At 47.7% G+C, this 21,538-nt stretch overlaps 1 protein-coding gene across 1 annotated transcript in view; it reads right to left on the bottom strand.

Moving 5' to 3' along the window:
- The window catches only part of SMOC2 (SPARC related modular calcium binding 2), an 80,689-nt gene extending 60,352 nt beyond the window's left edge, over positions 1–20,337 (bottom strand). Inside the window, exons 1-4 of the mRNA XM_021708622.1 lie at positions 20,251–20,337; positions 19,406–19,649; positions 5,821–5,927; positions 4,190–4,289 (exon numbers count right to left, since the gene is read on the bottom strand). Of these exons, the coding sequence (XP_021564297.1) occupies positions 4,190–4,289; positions 5,821–5,927; positions 19,406–19,649; positions 20,251–20,337 (538 nt within the window). The remainder of the gene's footprint in view (positions 1–4,189; positions 4,290–5,820; positions 5,928–19,405; positions 19,650–20,250) is intronic.
- Positions 20,338–21,538: the final 1,201 nt, after the last annotated feature.

Raw genomic sequence — 21,538 nt, 5'->3', positions numbered from 1 at the left:
CAGGAGAGGTAGAGGAACTGGATTTGATATCCCCAAACTTCCCTTGGCCTTGAACTCTCTGCCTCTTAGGTTCAATCTCCACTCTGAGATTGCACATTGCACTGGCTAGGAAGAACACGAGGCAGAGTGTTGCCTGGCTGTGGCATCTGTGCTGATTGCTCCTCCTCTCCAGGCCGGCGTTCATCAGAGGAGGTTGACTTGCCAGGAGCTCACTGAAGGGTGTGTTTCAGAGTCATTGAGGAGGCAGGACGTGGATGGAAAGAGCTCCTGCCTTCTTGTCCCTTAAGGACAACTGCTGGGAGCCAGTTTGCCGGATTGACCAGACACATTCAGGGCCTGGACAAAACCATCACATGGTCACAGAACCTCAGAGCTGGAAGTTAAGTCAGAAGATATAATTCTATCTCATTATTTCTCATAAATAAGGAGTTCAAGGCCCAGCAATTTAGACACTATGGGATTTAGGGGAGAAAGGTGGGCAATGAACCCAGTTCTGCCACTCATATGCACAGAGGTCTTGGGGAGTTTTCTGATCTGTGGAATTGAGGACACAATGCCTACAGATGGGCTAGTAAGGCATCCACACACTGCTCCCATGAGCGTTGGCCCTGGTGAACATCAGCGTGTGGCTGGTGCTCCTCCATGGCCATGATGATCACGACATAGACGCTGAGAGTCTGTCTCTCCTCTGCTCTACAACACCCCCAATGGTACATGATGATCTTGCTGTTCCCCCAATTCTCCCTACATCTTTCCTTCCTACCCTCCACTTCAGCTCAGGCTGCGTCTTCCTTTCTCCCCTTCTGCCAGCTCCCAGGCAGGCAGCCCCTCCTTCTGTCAACACATCCCAGATAAACATGCATCCCTGGAGAGAGTCAAAGCCAGGGCCTTACCCACTTCAATGGTATTTGCATGTTCTGACATTTTAAATTCCTAAAATATTTATACACTTACAGAAAAGTACACAAAACATAAACGTACACATAACACATTATTATCAACCAAGATCCATGAAAACAGCTTTCAGGGCCAGAAAAGGGGTCCACAGGACATGCCCTGTTTCCAGGCACAAAACTCCCCTCTCCTACACATAACCACCACCTAGCATGTGTAAGAATCACTGCCTTGTTCATCTTGGCGGTTTACCACCCAGGGATGCTTTTCTCACCAAGTTTCATCTGTTGTGTTGTAGATGGACCCATGGACTGGCTCTACCTCCCATGGACAGACCCTTGGGCTAGCTCTGTCTCCTGTAGACAAACCAGGGGGCTGACTCTGCCTCCCGTGCATGGAACCCTGGGTTGGCTCGCTTCCTGTGGATGAACCTGTGGCCTTGCTCTGCATCCTGTGGACATACTCCTGGGCTGGCTCTGCCTCCTGGGGATGGACTCCTGGGCTGGCTCTGCGTCCCATGGATGGACCCCTGGGCTAGCTCTGGCTACTTGTGGCTCCTCTCACTCATGAGGACTGAGTACCACCACATGATTGAGTGGGCACAGTGCTTTCATTTTCACAGGTACGTGGTATTCTACAGTACAAATCAAGCAAAATACAATGTTGTATCCAGTCTGACACCAAGGGACACAGATCTGTTTCCAGGATCTGGTTGCCGCAATGCATACTGCTGGAAACAGCCTCGCATGTCCCCTGCTGCTCATGTGAGCGCCTTTCTCCAGGCCCACTCTTGGACTGCAGTAGCCAGGCCTCTAGACCCACAGGCAAGGGGCCAGCTGATTTCACAAGGGTGATGCCACTGATGCTGCCCAGCCACTGGAACTTCCACTGCTCTGTACTTGCCAGCGAGTCGGAGTCGAGCTTTTCATTTCTGCCCATCATGAACCTCATGGTTTTAGTTTGTATTTCCCTACTACTAAAGACCCTAACACCTTTTCTACCTGCAGTGGTCACTAGAATTCCCTCCTTTATCAAATGCTGCCAGTTCAAGAGTAGTGCCCATAGTTCCAAGTCCTCTCACCTACTCACCACAGCCCTAGAAAGTTCCCAACATGATTCCCAAACAAGCACCAACTCTCCATGCCCACATGGCAGAACAAAAGCACAGGCATGGCTGGGAATTAAAAGGCTACTTTATACAGCTCTGTGAGACTCATGGAATACAGTAGTCACACCAGCTGGGTGAAGCAGGTGTCAAAGGACATGTGCCAAGCCAATTTGAAGCACAGTCCAGAACCATGGCCAATGTGGAAAGCACTCCCTAGCATGGAAAGCACTACCCAGCATGGAAAGCACTCCTTTACATGGAAAGCACTCCTTTACGCAGAAACAGTTACCCCGGTGTAGAAGCCAGGGCCTGCTCCCAGACAGTGTCGTCTTCCAGGGGAAACGGCCCCTCTACATTGATACTTTTCTTCTAAAACACTTGGCTACTACACTTGTGGTGTACATGCAATGAACACTAGACTTTTAAGCCAAATGACAGTGCATTCTTTGTCCCCAGTCCATTCTTTGGACCAAAAAATCAACATGGACAGAAAAAAAAGGAGCATTTATATCCAGTAAAATATCGCTGATACTTGGAAAAAGTAAGGTGAGTAAATGGTGCATTTATTTGATTCAAGAAAAAGTCACTCTTTAGAAATTCTACAAAACTCCACCAATTCTGCACATGGTTTTCCAAGAAAGTTCTTTTAGATACTACTTAATTTTTCAGATGGTATCACTAAAACCACAGAATTGGACATCCCTCTGCTTTCTTCATAAAATAAGACTCAACTCAAAATGTTGCCCCATGGGTAGAATAAAATGGCATGTGACAGTGTCTTTCAAAGTGAGCGACACACGGATTTAGTGACTTAGTGATGGAGATTTTTTCTTTCGATTTCCTCCATAAGTCTGTGGAGGAACTGTAAGGTAGAAAGGTCAGCTTACTAAAATTATTTTTTCGGCACATTTTAGACTCTGGATGACAAAACAGGTTTTAAAAATAAATATATTTTAATTCTACATCATGCAGTCTCCACAGCTTCTAAGTGATGACCAGTCACTTGAAATGTCAGGCTTATGTCACTGTTGATTTTGGATGCCATCATTCTTACAAAAGTCATAGGTGTCATGCATTCCAACCTGTACCTTGGCTCTGGGATATGTCATAAATGCCCGAATAACCAACAGAATTCCCAATTATAAGAAAGAAGCCTGGTCCTTAAGTAGAAAATAAATCTAAAAGTAAACTCTAAATGCAAAAGTTTCAATATTTTACATGAACAATTGGGAGAGGATCAACCTGGGCAACACAACAAGACCTCATCTCTAATATATATATATATTTAAATTATCTAGGCATGGCAGCACGTGCCTGCAGTCCCAGCTACTCAGGAAGCTGAGGCAGAAGGATCACCTGACCCTAAAACTTCGAAGCTGTGGTGAGCTATTATCATGTCACTATACTCCAACCTGGGCAGGAGTATGAGACCACAAGTCCAAAAAAGAAAAAAAAGAAACAACTGGGAAAGATGTTTCACCCTTTACTATGGTTATACAATGATATGTTTTGCCTATGCTAATATGTACAATCCAGGAAGATGGATAGAGCATGAAATTTCTTCATAGATGGTCTGATAAGTCTTCCCAACAAATTAATCAAACTTGGGCTATAGATTATTTTAAAATAAAAATGATCTAAATTATGTATAGCATTTTTAGTAAAATATTAGTGAAAAAGAAAATATTTTTTGGATTTTTATACTGCTAATTTTATTACTTTCAGTACATTAAGCTTTCTTATGAGTAAGAAAATAACACAAATAAACCATTTGGAAATTTACCTATGAAGAATGACCTACTTCTTCTCTGAAAACATATACATACACAGCCAGACATTTTCACTTCTTTGGCCAATGAAAACATTTGGTGATGACAAGACCTTGTGGTTATTTTTAAATCTAAGATTCCTGAGTCACCACAACCGTGATTTACACTGGGGGTGTCTCCGGGTAAGCTGTCCTCTGGCCATCTGAACACACATATACCTGAGTTCTTCTCCTCTTAAAAACAAGAGTTTAATAGTTAGGCTTTGTCCAGCACCCTAGATCCATTCCCACAACTGCCCACCATGCTACCTTGACTCAACTTCCTTTTTAATTTTGTGAGTAGACACAGGCAGGATGTTTGGAGAAAGAGCAAACGAATTCCCACAGAACATCCTGCCAGAAAGGCACATCAGACCTACCCGGGCACCGGGGCGTCTTGTGGGCCACTGCAGTGCCGCTGATGGGCCTCCCATTGGGTGTGACACACCAGCAATACCCGGTGTAGCTGTGACACTGGACCTATAAGAGAGGACAGGACACGGTGAGCCTCCGAGACTGGGTGTTGTGTTGGGTCGCGTGTCTGAGACCGGATCCGGCCCATGGTATTGTAGACTGAGAAAAGTCTCAGGACACCAGGGATTCCTCAGTTGCTGCATGTGGATCTCAGCAGAAGAAAGCACGAGGACCCTAACCCCAAGACTTTGGAGGTGAAAGTGACCTCTACACTTGTGTTGACTGCTGGCCTGCACTGGGCACCTTGCCTGTGAAGAATCTAAGCCTCACTACCTTCCAGACTGGGCTAAGCCCTCATCTTATGAATGGAGAAACTGGGGCCTGAAGTTGTCAGGAGACGTGCTGAAGCGTCTTGGTCAGCCCATAGCAGAACTGGGAGAGGAGACTCAGTCTCCTTGAGCATCCCCTGTTGCTGCATTCTCCCTGCCCCCAGGCCACCACCAGCCAGAATCAGGCACTTCCTTTAGCTCCAATTGGTCTCCGTGTCTCTCTCTTCTCTCAAAGGTCAGACGACTTGTGAAAACACAGAGCCCATAGGACCATCCGGCAAGTCCAGGCCTATGCCATCGCAGATCCTGTGTTGCCCTTCTGCCACTGTGTGAGAGCGCTCTGGATTTTAGGAATTGTTTTCCTTCAGAAGGATAACAGTACCAACATCCCTGCACAGAGATGGAGTTATCTTCCCTACACTGCCCTCGGTGGGACTGTGAGCCTAAACCAGACCTGTGGGCCCATGGAGTTGGATCCAACAGTCAGGACTCGCCACTGGCACAGACTCCGGACAACTGTCAGTGTGTGTGCCTGTAATTAAAACTAGGCTGGAATTATATCCTGAGCCGCCAGCAAGGTGAGCCAGTTGAGTCAGCCTCCTGGGGAAGTCACCCACACTGAGCTTACGGTGATGCAGGTATGAACGACCAGAGCCTAGAGTAAGCGGTGCCAAGGCCCGTGCCCACCAAGAAACTCGTGCACATTCACTCACATGGTTGTTCATGCCAATGAAGTTGCTTGGGGCTTGACCTCAAAAATGCAGAGAATGGCTTCTCTCTAGAACCCCACCTCTTCTCCTGTCCCCTTCACCCTGGTATCCCCTTCTCGACTGCTCCAGTATAGGCCCGAGCAAGGTGTGTACCTGCCTGAGGGTGATCCCCCAGCTGCACAAGCCCCAGCAGGCACATAACTGGCTATAGGTTTCTCTTTCCCTGGCCCTAGCACAGGTCCTAGGGGGCTATAGGTGTCCCCTCCCAGACATGCAGTCTCCAGCAGGTGTGCACCTGGTTGTAGGTGTCCCCACCCCTGGCCCAGGTGCAGGCCCTACAGAGGTGTGTATCTGTCTGTAAGTGTCCCACCACCACCACACAGCCCTCAGCAGGTACATACCTGGCTGTAGGTACCCCCTCCCTGGCCCTAGCACAGGCCCTAGTGGGCACGTATATCGCTGTAGGTGTCCCCACCTCTAGCTCCAGTGCAGGCCCCAGGGGGTAGATATCTGTCTGTATGTGTCTCCCCACCACCACACAGCCCCAGGGATACATACCTGGCTGTAGGTGCCATCATCGTCACACTCTGGGATGAACACCTGCTGGAACTCCTTCCGCGCTTGCTCCTGCGTGTACTTCCTCTCAGCCACACACCTAGACACGTCTGTGGGAGAGAGCCAGCAGAGGTACGGTTATGCAGCAGGGTGGAGGCAGAACAGGGGGAATGGTTCACGACGGACATGAGAGCATGCAGGGTTAAGACCGTGTGGCTGGTAGGGCCATGCCATAGGAGGTGGGTGCCCGCATGGTGCCATCCTGCTTCACCCCACAGAAAGAGCCAGGTCACTGGACACATCGACCAAGACACTGTCCAAATCGAGGCCGGGATGCTTGCTCAGCTTCCTCAGGGACAATGGGGGGAACTTACCTGCTGACCATGAAGAGATGCCAACCATGTGCCTGGTGTGGTGCACTCTCCAGGCCAGGGACAGCCATGCATGTCCACCTGGACCAAGTCCAGATGCCAAGCAGGCAGCATCTAGAGAGGCCACACCCAAACCAGACCAAATGGAATGGACCACTGGGAAGGGTTGCAGGACCCATCGAGAAAGGACCTTCCCTGACTAGGACCCAGGACCCGCCGCACGAGACCTCCCTGAAGAGGAGTGCATGACACATTTCTTCTCTGTGTCTTAGTTCCCAGAATCAAAAATGGACACTAAGGCCCCGCCTTGTAAGCTTCATGCAGAGTCTGACATAAGGGAGATAACAGAGTCAGCCGTCCTCAGAAGGCCTCCTCCTCTGCCCCAAACATCTCTGTGCCCACATCCACGTTCCTGTACCATCATGACTTGAAATGAAGCACTGTGCGCTGCTGCTGCCTAGAGAGGGATCCCCAGGACTTAACACACCTGCAAAAGCAGAAAGTCTGAAAATGTGAGCACATATCTAACCTCATTCTGGAAGAAGCTAATTAGGAAATTCGGGGATGCAGAAATCCATCACTTAAGATCCGCACATGCCTCTTGTCTACACAATCAAGGCTGGACTAAGCCTCTGCAAACACCAAGTCTATCACTTCCTGAAGGTGCTTTCAGACTTCAGCCCTGGGCTTCAGGGTGTGCACCCAGCCTGAACACAGGCCCATTTCCGTGACCCCAGGATGATGATGCACATTCCGAGGACCCCCGTTGAAAGGAAAGTTGTAGTGTGTGCTTCCCGGGGTGGTTCACCCAGGCGCACACCCCGAGAACACGCTTTCCTTCCTCAGACCATCACGCAACGTGGCGTATTTGAATTCAAAACCTCATAAACCTGGCCCTCCCAGTAATATAAAGTGCTTCCAGATTTAAACTGCAAGTGCCTGTGCCTTGGGAGCTTAGAGGCCCTCTTGACTCCAAGAGATCCTTCTTGTGACTTTCTGACTCCCTGGAAGTTATATGCAGATGGCTGCCCAGGACCACATGGCACTCTGGGCCCCAGCCCGAAGGCACTGGTCACTCTGCCATAGCTCTGATGGTCAGGGATGCCGCATAGAGACCCTGCCACCAACAATCTTTCAGGCCCTTTGCGAGACTTCTCGCGGTCCTTGGAGAAGCCCCAGGAGCATGCCGCCTCGACTCATAGGCCTGTGCATCTGAAGACACGCCTTCACCCGACGCGGCGCCTTGGTCTTATCCTAAAGCTTGGCCAGCCAGGCAGTGCTCAGCCACATGTGGTTTTAATGCAGTCTGTGTTTTAGCCCAGGAGAAATCGCCGCTTTGCTGGACTTCTGTCCTCAATTTTTTTAGCATAACCCGTGGTTTTGACAGTCTACAAGGAAAAGGAAGATGTGTTCCAGCTTGAAGGTCTCCACTGGGGCACAGACAGAGCTATAAATTATTGCTAATATTTGAGCTATCATGGAACATGCCAAAACAGCATAAATTTTCCAAACAACTTGTGGGCTTCATTCCTGGCTTGGACTTCGTTTAAAGACTTCACATTTGCCACTGGTCAGATAGTTCTCAAACCTGCAGCTCTTGGGTTTCATAGAGTATTAAATTCCAAGTGTGTGTCTAGCATATTGCAGACTATTTAGTCATAGGAAACAATTAAGACTTAGCAGGAAATTACAGGCCTGTGTCAATCATCCACAACATAAGTCTGTAGTCATCTTTTCACATAAAAGCTCTGGACAGGGACCCTCATCCCATGACCTGTTCCACCTGTGTGTTCTCCCTTGTCCCAGATATTTTATGTTAAATCAGGAGCAAGATCTCTCCTACTGAGAAGAGTGAATTGAATAGCAAACACCAGCTGAGTTCTACTGAGAGGCCCAGAACCACCAGGGAATTGGCAATAAAAAAGATCTCTCTTGTGTTCCTAATATCATTTCAAGCCATTATGTGCTTAAGGGATACATTGGACTGAATTAATTGTCCCCTTTATAAAACTCAAAATATCAAACATACCTCAATGATATTATTCCCAACTTTCCAATCACTTTTGAAAGATGGCAGAGAAAGTTTCAACATTCTCCCCTTGAAACTTCCTCCCCAGTAACACACTCTTCCCTATACATTTACTCTGTGAGATTCTTGTGGTTAAGTTAAAGATGAAGTACACCCCTAATTGCTCAGTGGCCTTGTTGAGATGTTACTTCAGACACTTCAATTCCAACTGTTTGGATATTAAGTCCTCAAAGCTCAAGCAATATCATTGTTTTATTGTGGTACAACTACTCACAACATAAAATTTAGCATTTTATCCATTTTAAAGTGTACAATTCAGTGGCATTTAGTACATCCAAAATGCTGTGCAATGGTCCCCTCTATCTTGTTCCAGAACATTTGCATCATGCCACAAAGAAGCCCCGGGCCCATGTTCCCTCACCCAACCCCCTGAACTATTCATGTGCTTTCTCTCTCTGGGTTTGTCTATTCCAGACATTTCATAGAAATGTCATTGTACCATCGGTATCATTTTATGTCTGACTTCTTTCACTTAGTGTGATGTTTTCTAGGTTCCTTTATACTATAATGTGTGTCGAGCTCATTCCTTTTTTTTGTTTGTTTTTTTGAGTTGGAGTCTCACTCTGTCACCCAGACTGGAGTGCAGTGACATGCTCACGGCCACTGCAGCCTCGACCTGCTGGGGTCCGGCAATCCTTCTGCCTCAGCCTTCCAAGTAGCCAGAATTACAGGCGCGCGCTACCATGCCCAGCTGATTTTTTGATTTATTGTAGAGATGAGGTCTTGCTGCCCAGGCGGGTCTCGAACCCGCAGGCTCAGGCAATCCACTCACCTCAGCCTCCCAAAGGCGCGGGATTACAGGCTGAGCCACCAAGCCCGGCGAGCTCATTCCTTTTAATGGCTAAATATTCCACTGTATGGAGAGACCATAGTTTTGTTCAACCATTGATGGACACTCAGGTTATTCCATCTTTTGGCTATTGTGAATAATGCTGCCAAGAATATTCACATCCAAGTTTTTGTTTGGACACCTGTTTACAGATCTTCTGGATACACACCTATGAATAGAACTGATGGGTCACACCATGATTTTGTGATAAACTTTTGGAGGAAGTGCCAGACTGTTTGCCACAGCGACTGAACCATTTTACATTCCAGCCAACCAAGGCCAAGTGTTCCAATTCTCTACATTCTTGCCAACATTTATTTTGTGGCTATTTTTAAATTGCTATAGCCTTCATAGTGGGTATAGCGTGGTATCATAATACTTTGGCTCATTGCACTTTTTAACTATGGTCAATATCTATCTCACATGAAAATCCATCTTGACTGAAAGTTATAATATTAATACTTTAATGAAATAAAATTGTTAATTTAATCTCTTTCTAATTGAAGAATTCAATCCCCTTTTTACTAGACCAAAGGAAAACGCTTTGATGTGAATTTGGTCATGTAATGTTAGAAGCTTTTGTGCTTACCTGAAAGAGTCAGAACTTTCTAAGTGAAGAATTCGTCATTGTACTTAGCAAGGCATCACTAATAACAGGATTACAAGAGATTGTTTTTGATGAATTTTGGTTAATAATACTTTTGTAAGCAATCTACTTCTACCTGGTTACTGATTTTTTTCTCTCAACTGCAAGTTAAAATAGGTTCTAATGAGATCACACACTTGTTTACACAACAAAATATGTTGGTCATGGAGACTATCAAAATGTGATACTTATCAACTACACAGCAGAACTGAACAGCGATGCTTTGTAACAGCTATTTCTAAGGATGGTTTTCTTTTAAACAGGAAGCAAACAATTCCCTACTTTGCTAAAAATCTCTCCGAACAGGATTAAGCAATCATCAGAAGAAACAGCTTTACACAGAATAGTACTGGAGAGCAACCGTTAAAAGGAAGCTTTGTGAGAGCTTGCTCAATACAAGGTCAAGAAACAGTGACGTTCAGGGTGACCCTGCACTGGACAGTCCCAAGCCCCGAGAACTCCTCTTTCAGGGACTTCTGTCCTCATCAGAATGGGAACCCAGACACCTTTTTCCTCTTCCTGGTGGACTACCATGGTGTTTAGTTCACACTTGAGACCGCACATGGAGCCCCCAACACTGTTCAACATACCTCTATAGCAACAGGCAGAACCTCTAGGGATCTCAGTGTTATGTTCACATACCACAGGCTGAACAGCTCGCCTGGGTTCTCTTCTGGTCAGCACATGCACTGACCCTGGGTCTAGCATGGTCATGAGTGGACATGATTATGGCCCTGGCTATGTAAACCCTGCCAGGCCAAGGTCAGTTTCCACTGCTGTCTTCGCATGGCCCAGTGCAGGGCTGGCATGGACAGAACTGGCTCAGGAATACCACGGGCTGGATGGGCTATGGCAGTCAGGCAAGGAAGCGTGCCCTCCCTTTGCAGTGCCCAACAGAGACGATCACTGGGGCCTTTTATTTTCATTGGCACTGGATGAAGGTGGACACTGTGTTTTAAAAGCTGTTCTATTTTACCCACCCACAATTTCAAAAGCCAGACTCTGAGAAGAACTCGGAGTGCTGTGCCACAGTGCTCGGCAGCAGGAATAAAACACTCGCATCCAAATCAAGAGAGCAGCTGACAAGACCCCAGGGGGGCTCTGGGCAAGGCCCTCACACCCCCAAGGTCTGCAGGCCCCGGTCAGTGGCCATAACACCAGCCTGGTAAGTCTGTCAAAATTTCCCTTGACCAGAACTAAAGAAATGTCATTTCAGAGCAAGGGGAGAGCAGGGATGACAATTTTATTTTACAAACATATTTTCATTTTAATGCATAAAGGCGGAGATAAAATTATCATAGGAAATCCAGAAATGTCTAACTGAGAGTGCTGAATTGTAAAGGAAAAATGAAGATAAACTGCAAGATTAAGCCATAGCACTCAAACAGACTTTCTCATATTTATGCCAAAGACACCTGATCACAGCCGTCTCTATGACAGTTAGTAACAGGGACTGCCAAAGCATCAGGCAGGTTATTATGCCAGTGGTCATCAAGCCCTTTGCACTGAGGTTGACTGTCACCTCCCTGAGGCCAGGCGCGTGGAGCGAGGGTGGGGGTCATCCTGCACTGCTGAGGGGCCTTGGGCAAGAGAAGCTGCAGAAGCAAACAGAGAGGGGGCCACTGGATGTCATCTGAAGGATGGCCCCACTGTGTCCCTGGCCACAGCTGGCACCTGAGGGCAGGGCCTACCCTCCTACTGTGTCTACTCCAGCCTGAGAGGAAGGACGTTTCTAAACACCAGACCTTGTAGAACTCCATGAAAGAAGTGAGATAAACATCGTGCAGGTAGGGTTTCTGCAAGAGACCAGCACACACACTGAACAGCGAGCTTCAGAGTGTCTGTGGGAGAAAGAAACCTGACCCCACACGGCATGGGCAGGAGTCAGTAACTGGTCTGGGAGAGCTCGGTGGGAAGGAATCACAAAAACACACTCACATGCACACGCACTCACACACTCACACACACACATGCTCATGCATGCAGACATATACACACTCATGAGCATGCACTCACACTCATGTACACACGCCCACACGCTCATGCTCACACATGCACATGATCACACACATGTACATGCTCATGCACTCTCACACATATATCCACTCATGGTCATGCACTCTCAAACATGCACACACTCACATGCACATGCATTCACACTCATGTACACAGTGCCACGCATGCACACAGTCGCCTGCATACACATGTACTCACACACGCACACACTAATACACATGCATACACCTACATGCACACACACACACACACTCACACATGCATACACATTCATACACACTCTTACCCTGCCTTGCCTTCTTGCACAGAAAGCCTGTTCCTCTGTAGAGTGGCAGTAGGTCCACCCGGCTGCTGGTGACCCCCAACACTCTAGCCCAGGCACTCATGTGTGGGTTACCAAAGCTCCTGAGGAGGCTACCACGAATTGCTGTCTTCCTCTGAGGCTGCTGGACACAGATGGACAAGGGTGATGGGAAGCTTTCCGCCCTGTTTCTGGTCTCTGAGAGTAAGGAAGACCTGCTAGAAACACACTTTTCGGATGAGAAAACCTCCAGACAGAAAGAATTCCTGAGGTCTACTGGGTCTAGCTGATCCTTTTAGGGATGGGCAGACAGGGCACCTTGACTACCTGTGGGAAAGACCAGCCGTGGCACCCACTCAAGTGTCTTCGTTCTGGTTCTGAGATTCTGGCACCCACTCAAGTGGGCACTGGGCCATGGGAGAGCCCACTACCACCACTCCAACCCAGCCCGGGCCTGGGAGGGGCATCTCCCCAGCAGTAGGCACTTCTGGGGTGCTGTTCTGATCACAGTCCGGCTGAGCCCTCCCAGACCTGGGTGGGAGGAGAGGGCAGACAGCACTGAAGAGCATCCCCTGCATCTGATCAAGCGCTAAGTGCAACCACCGAAACGTCCACACACATCGGAGATGGCAGCTGCACCGCCCAGGGCTTTCGGGTCCTCTGAGCCGGTGGCACCTCCTTGGGACTGCCCAGGTGTGGTAGGATGAGCCCTGTCACTCTGGGTGTGCCAGCCCCTTCCCCTACCTTCTAAGGGTGCAGAGCCTCAGAGCTTGAGCTCCCTTCTCCTGGACTTGAAGAATGCCAAGGAGCCCGGGTCACCCATGTGGCCACTCGTGCATCAGAAGAGGAAGGAGGGCGCCTCTCCAAGTGTCCAGGCATGAACCACCTGGTTTTTGTCCCTGAGACACCTCAGCCATTGCCATTCCTCACTGAGGCCACTTGAAGTGGTGCCTGGGCAGGTCCAGGGTCCCGCCAGCCACAGGATAGGGACCACCACGGTGCTGAAGAGCAACAGAGAGCATCCTGGGAGGCAGCCATGGCCAGGGCATCAGGTGTGAGGCCTCAACATGCTGCCAACTTGGGAATGATCCTGAAGACACAGGCTTGCCTGAAGAGGCCTTAGGATCAAACGCGTTGTCACAGTACATCAAACCAGGATGAAAGGCCCATGAGTCCACGTTCAGGTTTCTGCAACGATGACTATGGTCTGGTCAGTGTAGACACCTGTGTAGGTGCCACTCTGGGGCTCCGCCTAGGGAGAGGACAAAGGTTCCAACCTCCACAGTGGCAGTGACAGAGACTGCAACTAACTCATTCATGCTGTGGGTGAGTGTGGCCTTGGGGTAAGCATGGACCTCCCTGTACATGTGGTTCACGGGTGCCAAGAGCTCAGGTTGCTGCCTTGGTGGCCCTGACTCTGTCAGGGAGAGCGGCTGCTGGCAGAGAAGAAGCAGGAGATGTTAGGAGCATCTCGCAGGGATGTCCCTTTCATGCACATCAGCCCTTGCTGAGGAGTGTGGGCTTGCAGGTCCAGGGAAGTTGCTTTCCTCAAATATCTGGTATAATTTTATTCCCAGAAATCTCAAAATAGTTCCAAGGCCTCTTGGCATTTGACGTTTTTTTGGCTTTTTTACTCAATGCCAGAGATTTTGTTGAAAAGAAAGACAACTCCAATGGTCTCAGATCAAAAGAAAATTATTAATGTGTTTGCTGAGTTCTGAAAACACAAACTCCGCAAGCTTCTATGAAAATATGAGAAAAATTCCTCAGTGTAAACCACTGCAATTCTCCTCAAGGTCAATGGTTAGATCAGAATATGAAATGCATAAAGTATTTTAATCCAAATTCATTAAATGTGAACTAAAATATTTTAATTGTTGTTTCCAAACTAGTGCATCCCAAAGAGACAGGCCCACAGAACTGTCACCCACCAAATATGTGAAAATGCCCTCAAAATATTGAAGACAGCCCCATAGTCACATGTGCCAAGGTGACACTTTGCTCCACCAGCCAATATCAGCATTGGGAATAATGCAAAGAAACTCTGGATGGCTATCTACATGACTCAGCCGACTCTCAGGGGTCAGAGCTCTATCCTCGCTTTTAGCTTTCAGAGAAGAAAGCTCTCAGCCTGGGTTTTGTTGTGTGATTTGCAATATTTATGCTCTTAGAGAACAGAGAAAAATACTAGCATGATTTGCTCAGGAGTAGCCAAGACCCATGTTTGGGTCTGCGCTGTCCTGGGGTTGGTGTTTCTTCCTCCTGCTCCCTCCCGAAGTGCTGGCCCTGCTGTATGGGACACACTAGGACTGGTGGATAGGTGGGTAAGTGACTGACAATGTGACCCTACCTACAGGAAGGAGCCCATCTCTGTAGCACAAAACTCCCCCCACTGTGAGCCAGGATCCATAACACCCATTGCAGACTGGAACCCCTTATTAAGGGGACAGGCTCAGGGGTGGGAGGTAGGATAGGGCTTGGTCTGGCAGGCCTCCTCTAAAGCATCAGAGACAGGCAACCGCCTCGGGTCCCCTCCTGTTGTGGGAACTTTTCTGTCTTCTTAATAAATCCTACTTTAAAAATAAAGTAAAATTAAATTAAATTAAATTTTAAAAGCATCAGAGAGGCTCGACACCCAGGGACTTCAAAAACTGTCATGCAGAGTAAATGTGTCTCTTTAGACTCAGGTTAATGTTTGCCACCTTGGTAGACACAGCACCAAATACACCTAATTTTGGAGTCTGCAGGTATGTACGCATTCTTTTTAATAGAATCCTTGTCAGTTAAACTTACTTTTGTGAGGTGGGTTGCATTTTTGCCTACTTCTCAGGTATCACATATTCTTGGTGTCGTGAGTGAATGGTGTAAAATTTCTTCAGTGAAGTCCATGAGAATTCCAATGGAGGGAACCATCCAGAAAAATCAGGCTGGATGCAAACACAAACTGACAATGATACTATCAAGAGGGACATCATCTGTGTTTTGTTCCCATTTGCCCTCGCCCTGCAGTAGGAGTCTGACGCTGACCCTACAGATGGCCAAGCAGAGGTCTGAGGTCAAGTGGGAGAGACCACTTCAGAAAGCTGCAGTACAGGACCCTAGGTATCCAGTTTCACTCAGAGAGATGGACCGATGTCCTCTGTCCCCTGTTCAGCAAATACCTCGGACACTCTTCCTCAAGAGCTGTGGCCATGACAGAGGCCTCCTCACAGCCTTTCAACAGGATATCTGACTGGGATTATCTAAGGAAACATGGCATGTAACACGAACAGAAAACTCAAGTTTAATGAGACGATGTGACCTCCCTACTTCCACAGCACTTGATTTTACAAGCTAAGATGTCAGAGGTAATTGCTTGTAGACGCTTCTCTGAAGAGCCCATCATCTGAAACTTAAATTTGTTATTAAATTGTTTCTTTTTTTCTCAGCCCAAATAGCTAAGCTTTATAACTACAGTCCAGGCATAAAATTGCATCTGAGTTATTCTCCGATGTGTGACTCTCATACACACTAGTCAGACTTAGGGGAGAGAAGGACATTGGTTCCTTCTACCCATGCACCAGGCTGCACACCCACTCTCCACAGCTTGCCACACTGTCTCCCTGGTGAGGACACTGTTAGTGGTGTCCTATCTAGTCAAGGGTATGAGAACTCCAAGAGTGGTCAGAGGTTGAGAAAGGCAAAACAAGGAACTGAAGTCCCCGTTCCTGTGTGCGTGTGTCCTTGGGTTTGAAATGTGCTTCTTAAATGAATATTAGATCTCCAAAGAGATGGGCTGACTTATTCTTTGTCAAATGCAAAGTCAACATTTTTCCAGTGTTGAGACAGGCTTGGGAGGCCAGTGGGGTCAGTGCTTTGGGTCCTGTGTTCACAGTCCCTGATGTAGGTGCCACCAGGCATAGGAGAAGCACCACTTGCCACACCCACACACCTGTGTCCCATGCCTGGCCCTTGTGCAGAACCCTGCCCCAGCCATAGACCTCAAAGAAAGGTCTGAGGACAGGCTGGGAAGGGCAAGCTTCCAGGTCCCTGCCGGAACACCAGTAGAGAGGACAGGCTGGGAAGGGCAAGCTTCCAGGTCCCTGCCGGAACACCAGTAGAGACCATCTGAAGCACTAAGGCCAGTGAGCTCCCACTGAGAAGGCACGGTTGTGAAATAGAGAGTCTGTGGAATCCCTGAGTTCTGGGCACCCACACTGCTTGGGCATGCAGAGCTGGGTCAGGTGGAGAGAAAGCTTCCAAAGTGGACTGGTGGGGAGTGGCAGCTACTCAGTCTCAGTCTCATGACTCCTCAGCAGTCTCTCAACAAGAGGAAAATGTCATTTACTAACCTTGCTAATACCAAGTAACGCACCAGAGCCCACTGAAAGCAAGCAGTAAGAGGCAAGTCAATCACACTGTTTTTAGAACCACATAAAACCAAGCAATTCAAGGAAAGCCCATTTTCTGTTGAATAAACTGGGATGTGTGTGTGTGTGCATGTGTGTATGTTCATGTGTATGCACGTGTGTGTGCACACGTGCATTTGTACACGCTTTCCATTAACTGAATCTGAGATTTTTTTCATACACATTTTCACCAAGAAAAGTAAAATTAAAATAACATAGCTAACATAGCATAGAAATTAAGGAGAAAAAAAAACAACTCATGAGGACAAAGTAATGATGTAGAACTCTGGTACTTCAGTAGATGAGGTTCAATAAACCGATTATGTTTTCCCAAGATGGCAATGGATGTTTAAGGAGAGAAAAAAATAAATAAGCCATTTACCAAAAAGTCATTCACCTTGAACGGTGTGCTCTGCTTCCCCCACCACCACAGAGAAAGCCCGAGCCAGCAAATTGCTGCTGCTACGTCCAAGGCCTCAGTGGGTTTTTGCTGCAGAGAACACACACAAGGGGCCTCACTCATTGAAGCAATTTCAAATGCTGCTCACTTGCATGGCGTTCACTGTTATGTTTTACAGAAATTTGTAATAGGAAGATATTTCATATCTGTGTTTTAGTGTCTTTAAGCTTTTTTTTCTACTTGAGTAAACTTAAATTTGATGTCACAGTCATTTTTTACCAAAAATATGATAGTTTTTTTTCCATGAACACATTTTCCTAGGCCCTGCTATTTTCTATTTGGGTTAAAATGAGAAGGAAGCTCCTTCTGGTTGAGTCAGGATGAGGCTCAGGCTTGGGGGTCCTGGGAGTCAGCCATGTCACCACCACCAGCTCCCTGCTGTTGCCCGTGGAGCTGGCACTCCCTGCCAGAAGAGTGGCCCGAGGGTCCTGAGAGCCAGTTCCAGCAGGTGTGCATCCTGAGCCCCACTCTCCAAGACTGGCCTTGAGGTCCAGCATGGGTGCCGCGAGCCGACCCCTCCAAGCAGCCCTTGCACACCACAACCCCCCATGATGCCTTAATACTCTAAACAAACCATGATCAGGAAAAATCCTTGACAACAGGTAACCATCAGTTACGGGTAAAGCCACATGTCCATGCCGGAGAAGGCTTTAAGCCAGGTGTCTATGTAGATCGCAGGCCAAGCAGTTCTGTCACCATGCAAAGGCCAGGCTTCACAGAGACAATCATGCTGCTCCCCATCCTCAGAGAACGAAACAAGTAAAGTCACGCCCTGCTTAGCAACGGGGATGCATTCTGAGAAACACGTCCTTAAGAAATGTCTCCACTGTGCAAACGTTACAGTGTACTTAGACAAACTTAGATGGTATGTATATTTTTATGTATATATATTTTCCATGTGGAAAACCAAATGTCCCAGCACCATCACTGAACTTCAGGCATCCCCTCTGCCCCTTGATCTCAATGCCAAGATCAGACTTCTGCACATCCCCCCTCATACCTGTGGGGTCACTCTTGCCCGCAAGGCCACTGTGGGTACAAACACCCTGGGACTGTATGCAGGGATTTCTTTATCACGCCAGTAGGAGAATTCTTGGGTCTAAAGGACATAACAAAATTCTATCCTTGTCATCTGAAAAGTAACTCACATCTGTTCACCTGGTATCACACTGCACTATGAAATCTTATCCCACACCTGCCCGAGGGTGGGCTAAGCCCCTGCTCCTCAGTGGTTGTCGTTTTGATTTGTTCCAGGAACTATTGAAGCTGCCACTAGATAGTGCAGAACATCATCTCACGAGCATTTTAGTCTGTGCAGTCTTTTATTATCTAAATAAAAGAAGGCAAATCTCTTTCTGAGAACGACTCTATTTGTATTTGAAACTTCGCCGTGTTTTGCTGAGTCAAACTCTTCTTAACGTGGGAGGCTTCCCAGTCTTTGGCTCTAAGCACACTAGTTACCTCCGAATCTGATTCTCAAGTCAGGAAAATTGTTAGTGTAAAATCACCACCACAAACCACTGAGACCTACACAGGTGTTGCAGTACACAGCCCACTTGCTAAAAAAGAGAAATAAGAAAAGAATTGAGAGAACCAATAATAAACTTTGGCAAGAATAATTTGAGAAGACTTTGGAAACAAGCTGTAAAACACTTGAATAAATTCGTTTTGTGATAGACATTCTAAGAAAAGAGAATATTAAAAAGTGACCCCAAGCCGGGCTCAGTGGCTCAGCCTATAATCCCGCAGTTTTTGGAGGCTGAGGTGAGTGGATTGCCTGAGCCCGCGGGTTCGAGACCCACCTGGGCAGTGAGACTTCATCTCTACAATAAATCAAAAAATCAGCCGGGCGTGGTAGCGCATGCTTGTAGTTCCAGCTACTCGGAAGGCTGAGGTGGAAGGATCGCTGGAGCCCAGCAGGTCGAGGCTGCGGTGGCTGGGAGCGGCCACTGCCTCCAGTCTGGGTGACAGAGTGAGACTCCAACTCAAAAAAAAAAAAAGTGACCCTGCTCTTAAAACTTGTAGAACAGGCTGGGCTTGGTGGCGCAACCTGCAATCCCAGCACTTTGGGAGGCCGAGGCCAGTGGTTTGCCTGAGCCTGCAGGTTCAAGACCAGCCCAGGCAACTTGGTGAGACCTCGTCTTAACCATAAATCAAAAAATTAGCCAGGTGTGGTAGCGTGCGCCTGTAGTTCCGACTCCTTGGAAGGCTGAGGCAGAAGGATCACCTGAGCCCAGCAGGTCGATGGTGGCCATGAGCGTGCCACTGCACCACAGCACCACAGCATGGGCAAGGGAGCGACACTCCAACTCAAAAAAAAAATAAAACAAAACTTGTAGAACTTACTTTTTTCTTTATATGCTGTGAATAAACATTGCAAACATAAGCTTTGGAGATTTTAAATATAATAATGCCTTATCAATTAACATAAGCCTGCATGCACGCATCTTGGTGCTGGCTGCCCAGCCTTGGGGGCTCCCACACTTACCTTTGCAGTTTCCCCGATAGGCAATCTCCAGCTGGGGGTCCTTGCACTTGGCGCGCTGGAACTCGCAGCGGGAAAGGAAGGTCCTCCCGTCGGATGCACAGAGAGGTTTCTGCGGAGAGCCGGCGCAGTCCAGGCTACAGTCTTTGTCTTTGTCTTGATCGACTCTCAAAAACTTGGGGGAGGGAAAAAGAAGCCAGACACAGTTAAGGAAAGGTTCTGGAGAGCAGTAGAAAGCAGGGGCTGTCTAGGGCCACAGAATGGGCAGGGCGCAAGAGCGCACAGGCCAACACTGCTCAGTGTTCACCACCGCCAGAGACATTACATGAAGCTCGTTGGAAATCCTCAGCCATCGTGAAGCTCATCGGAAATCCTCAGCCATCGACCGTTTCAGAAACCTTGACAGTTCAGGAATTCTCAGAGCTGCCACAAAATGGATGGCTGCTACAAAATGACATGTGAAGCCACTCATCCCTGGGGGGTGTACACCTGTTCTGCTTTCCTTGCTAATCTGAGCACCCGTGTGTGTCTTCTAGCTTGTCAGTTTACATGTGATATACTTTGCTGTGCCGGTTTTTTGGATGCAATGAGTGTCAGAACATCCACTGCTCAGGACTGCCTGGTAATCCTTCCTGGTTTAAGTGGTGCCATGCAATTTCATCTACACTCTTGGAATCCTTCTGTGAATACTCATTTGTACTAGGTTTTTCTTTACCGAATAAATGCTTATTGAATAAATGAGTGAACCCTGCCCCAGAGGAAGTTGCGTATTCCTCAGAAAATGTCCAGCCCTCGCATTCCCAGCCTTTGTCTGCAGCATTAGCGCAGCAGGCAGGGCTCCATCTCACCCAGGCCATGGAGATGGCTTCACAGACCACCTGCATACCACGGTTCCACCAACTGCCCCGGTTCCAAGTCTTGCCTACTCTTGACATCCTGACACATGCTTCAGACTTCACCACCACTCCCAGAAAAGACCCAGATATGGACACCACCCCCTGTGACTGCTCTCCTGGGACATTGGGTAGACATTCACTTACTGACTGTCCAGTCCCACTCTGCCTCTCCAGACAACAGTCCTGTCCAGGCCCACAGCAGGCTGGACAGGAGCGCAAACATGAAGGCGAATCTCTAAAGCACTCCTGGGAAGGAAGCTCCACTGGACCAGTGGGATTACCAGAGCCTCCAGTCACAGGAATATCACTTGCCCCCAATTGTGTTTCTTCTAATCTACGGGACACTCGCAATCCAATAAAGAAGAGGAAAAAAACCCAGCAAGCGCAGAGCTGTGGTTATTCTTGAGTATCAGTGGAGATACTAGGCGCACTGGGCGCGGCGGTTTGGCCTTGTTCCCTGGTAACACGGAGGTGAAGAGATCCCTGAACAAATGACCATCGCTTCTCCTTGCCTGAGGAGGGGACTGGAACTGGGATCAGCAAAAGCTCAGGGACCCTCATCAGTGTGTTCCCTTAGCAGGAAGAGAGAGCAAATGAATATCAGACTTAGGAGGCTTTGTTCCTTGAAAGCTCACAGGACTTTCCCCCAGGAGTGTGTGTGTCCTGCTTGGCACTATTGGGAGATGTTTTCTCTGGTTAATCTGCATGTGACTCCCTGAGTTTCTGGTAACCAGGCGGCTGGTAGGTTACTAACTTGGAGAGGAGGGCTCTGGAGGTGAAACTTGCTTATACACCAGCATCATGCAGGGCAGACAGGACCACTATGGGTCAAGCGTTGGCTCTCTTAAAAATGTCAATCTTGAAGATAAATCTTGACAATTCCTGAAAGCTCTAAAAGTCGACCTTCCATATGACCCCACAATCCCCCTACTGGGAATATACCTTGAAGAACTCAAATCACTCTATAAAAAAGATACCTTCACACATATGTTTATCGCAGCATTGTTCACTGTAGCAAGAACCTGGAACCAACCATGTTGTCCATCAAAAGAGGACTGGATTTTTAAAAATGTGGAATATATACACAATGGAATATTACACAACCATAAAAAAGAGCAAAATCATGGATTTTGTAGCAAACTAGATGGAATTAGAGTTTATAATACTGAGTGATCTCTCACAGAAACAAAGATCTGAGTATCACATGTTCTCACTCATAAGTGGACCTTGAACATCTATT

This window comes from Carlito syrichta, unplaced genomic scaffold (genome assembly GCF_000164805.1).
Source record: "Carlito syrichta isolate Samal-C Ts95f unplaced genomic scaffold, Tarsius_syrichta-2.0.1 Scaffold143131, whole genome shotgun sequence".
In the NCBI taxonomy this organism is placed as follows: Eukaryota; Metazoa; Chordata; class Mammalia; order Primates; family Tarsiidae; genus Carlito; species Carlito syrichta.
Note: the sequence above shows the minus strand (reverse complement) of the source record. Positions and strands in the feature narration are given on the sequence as shown.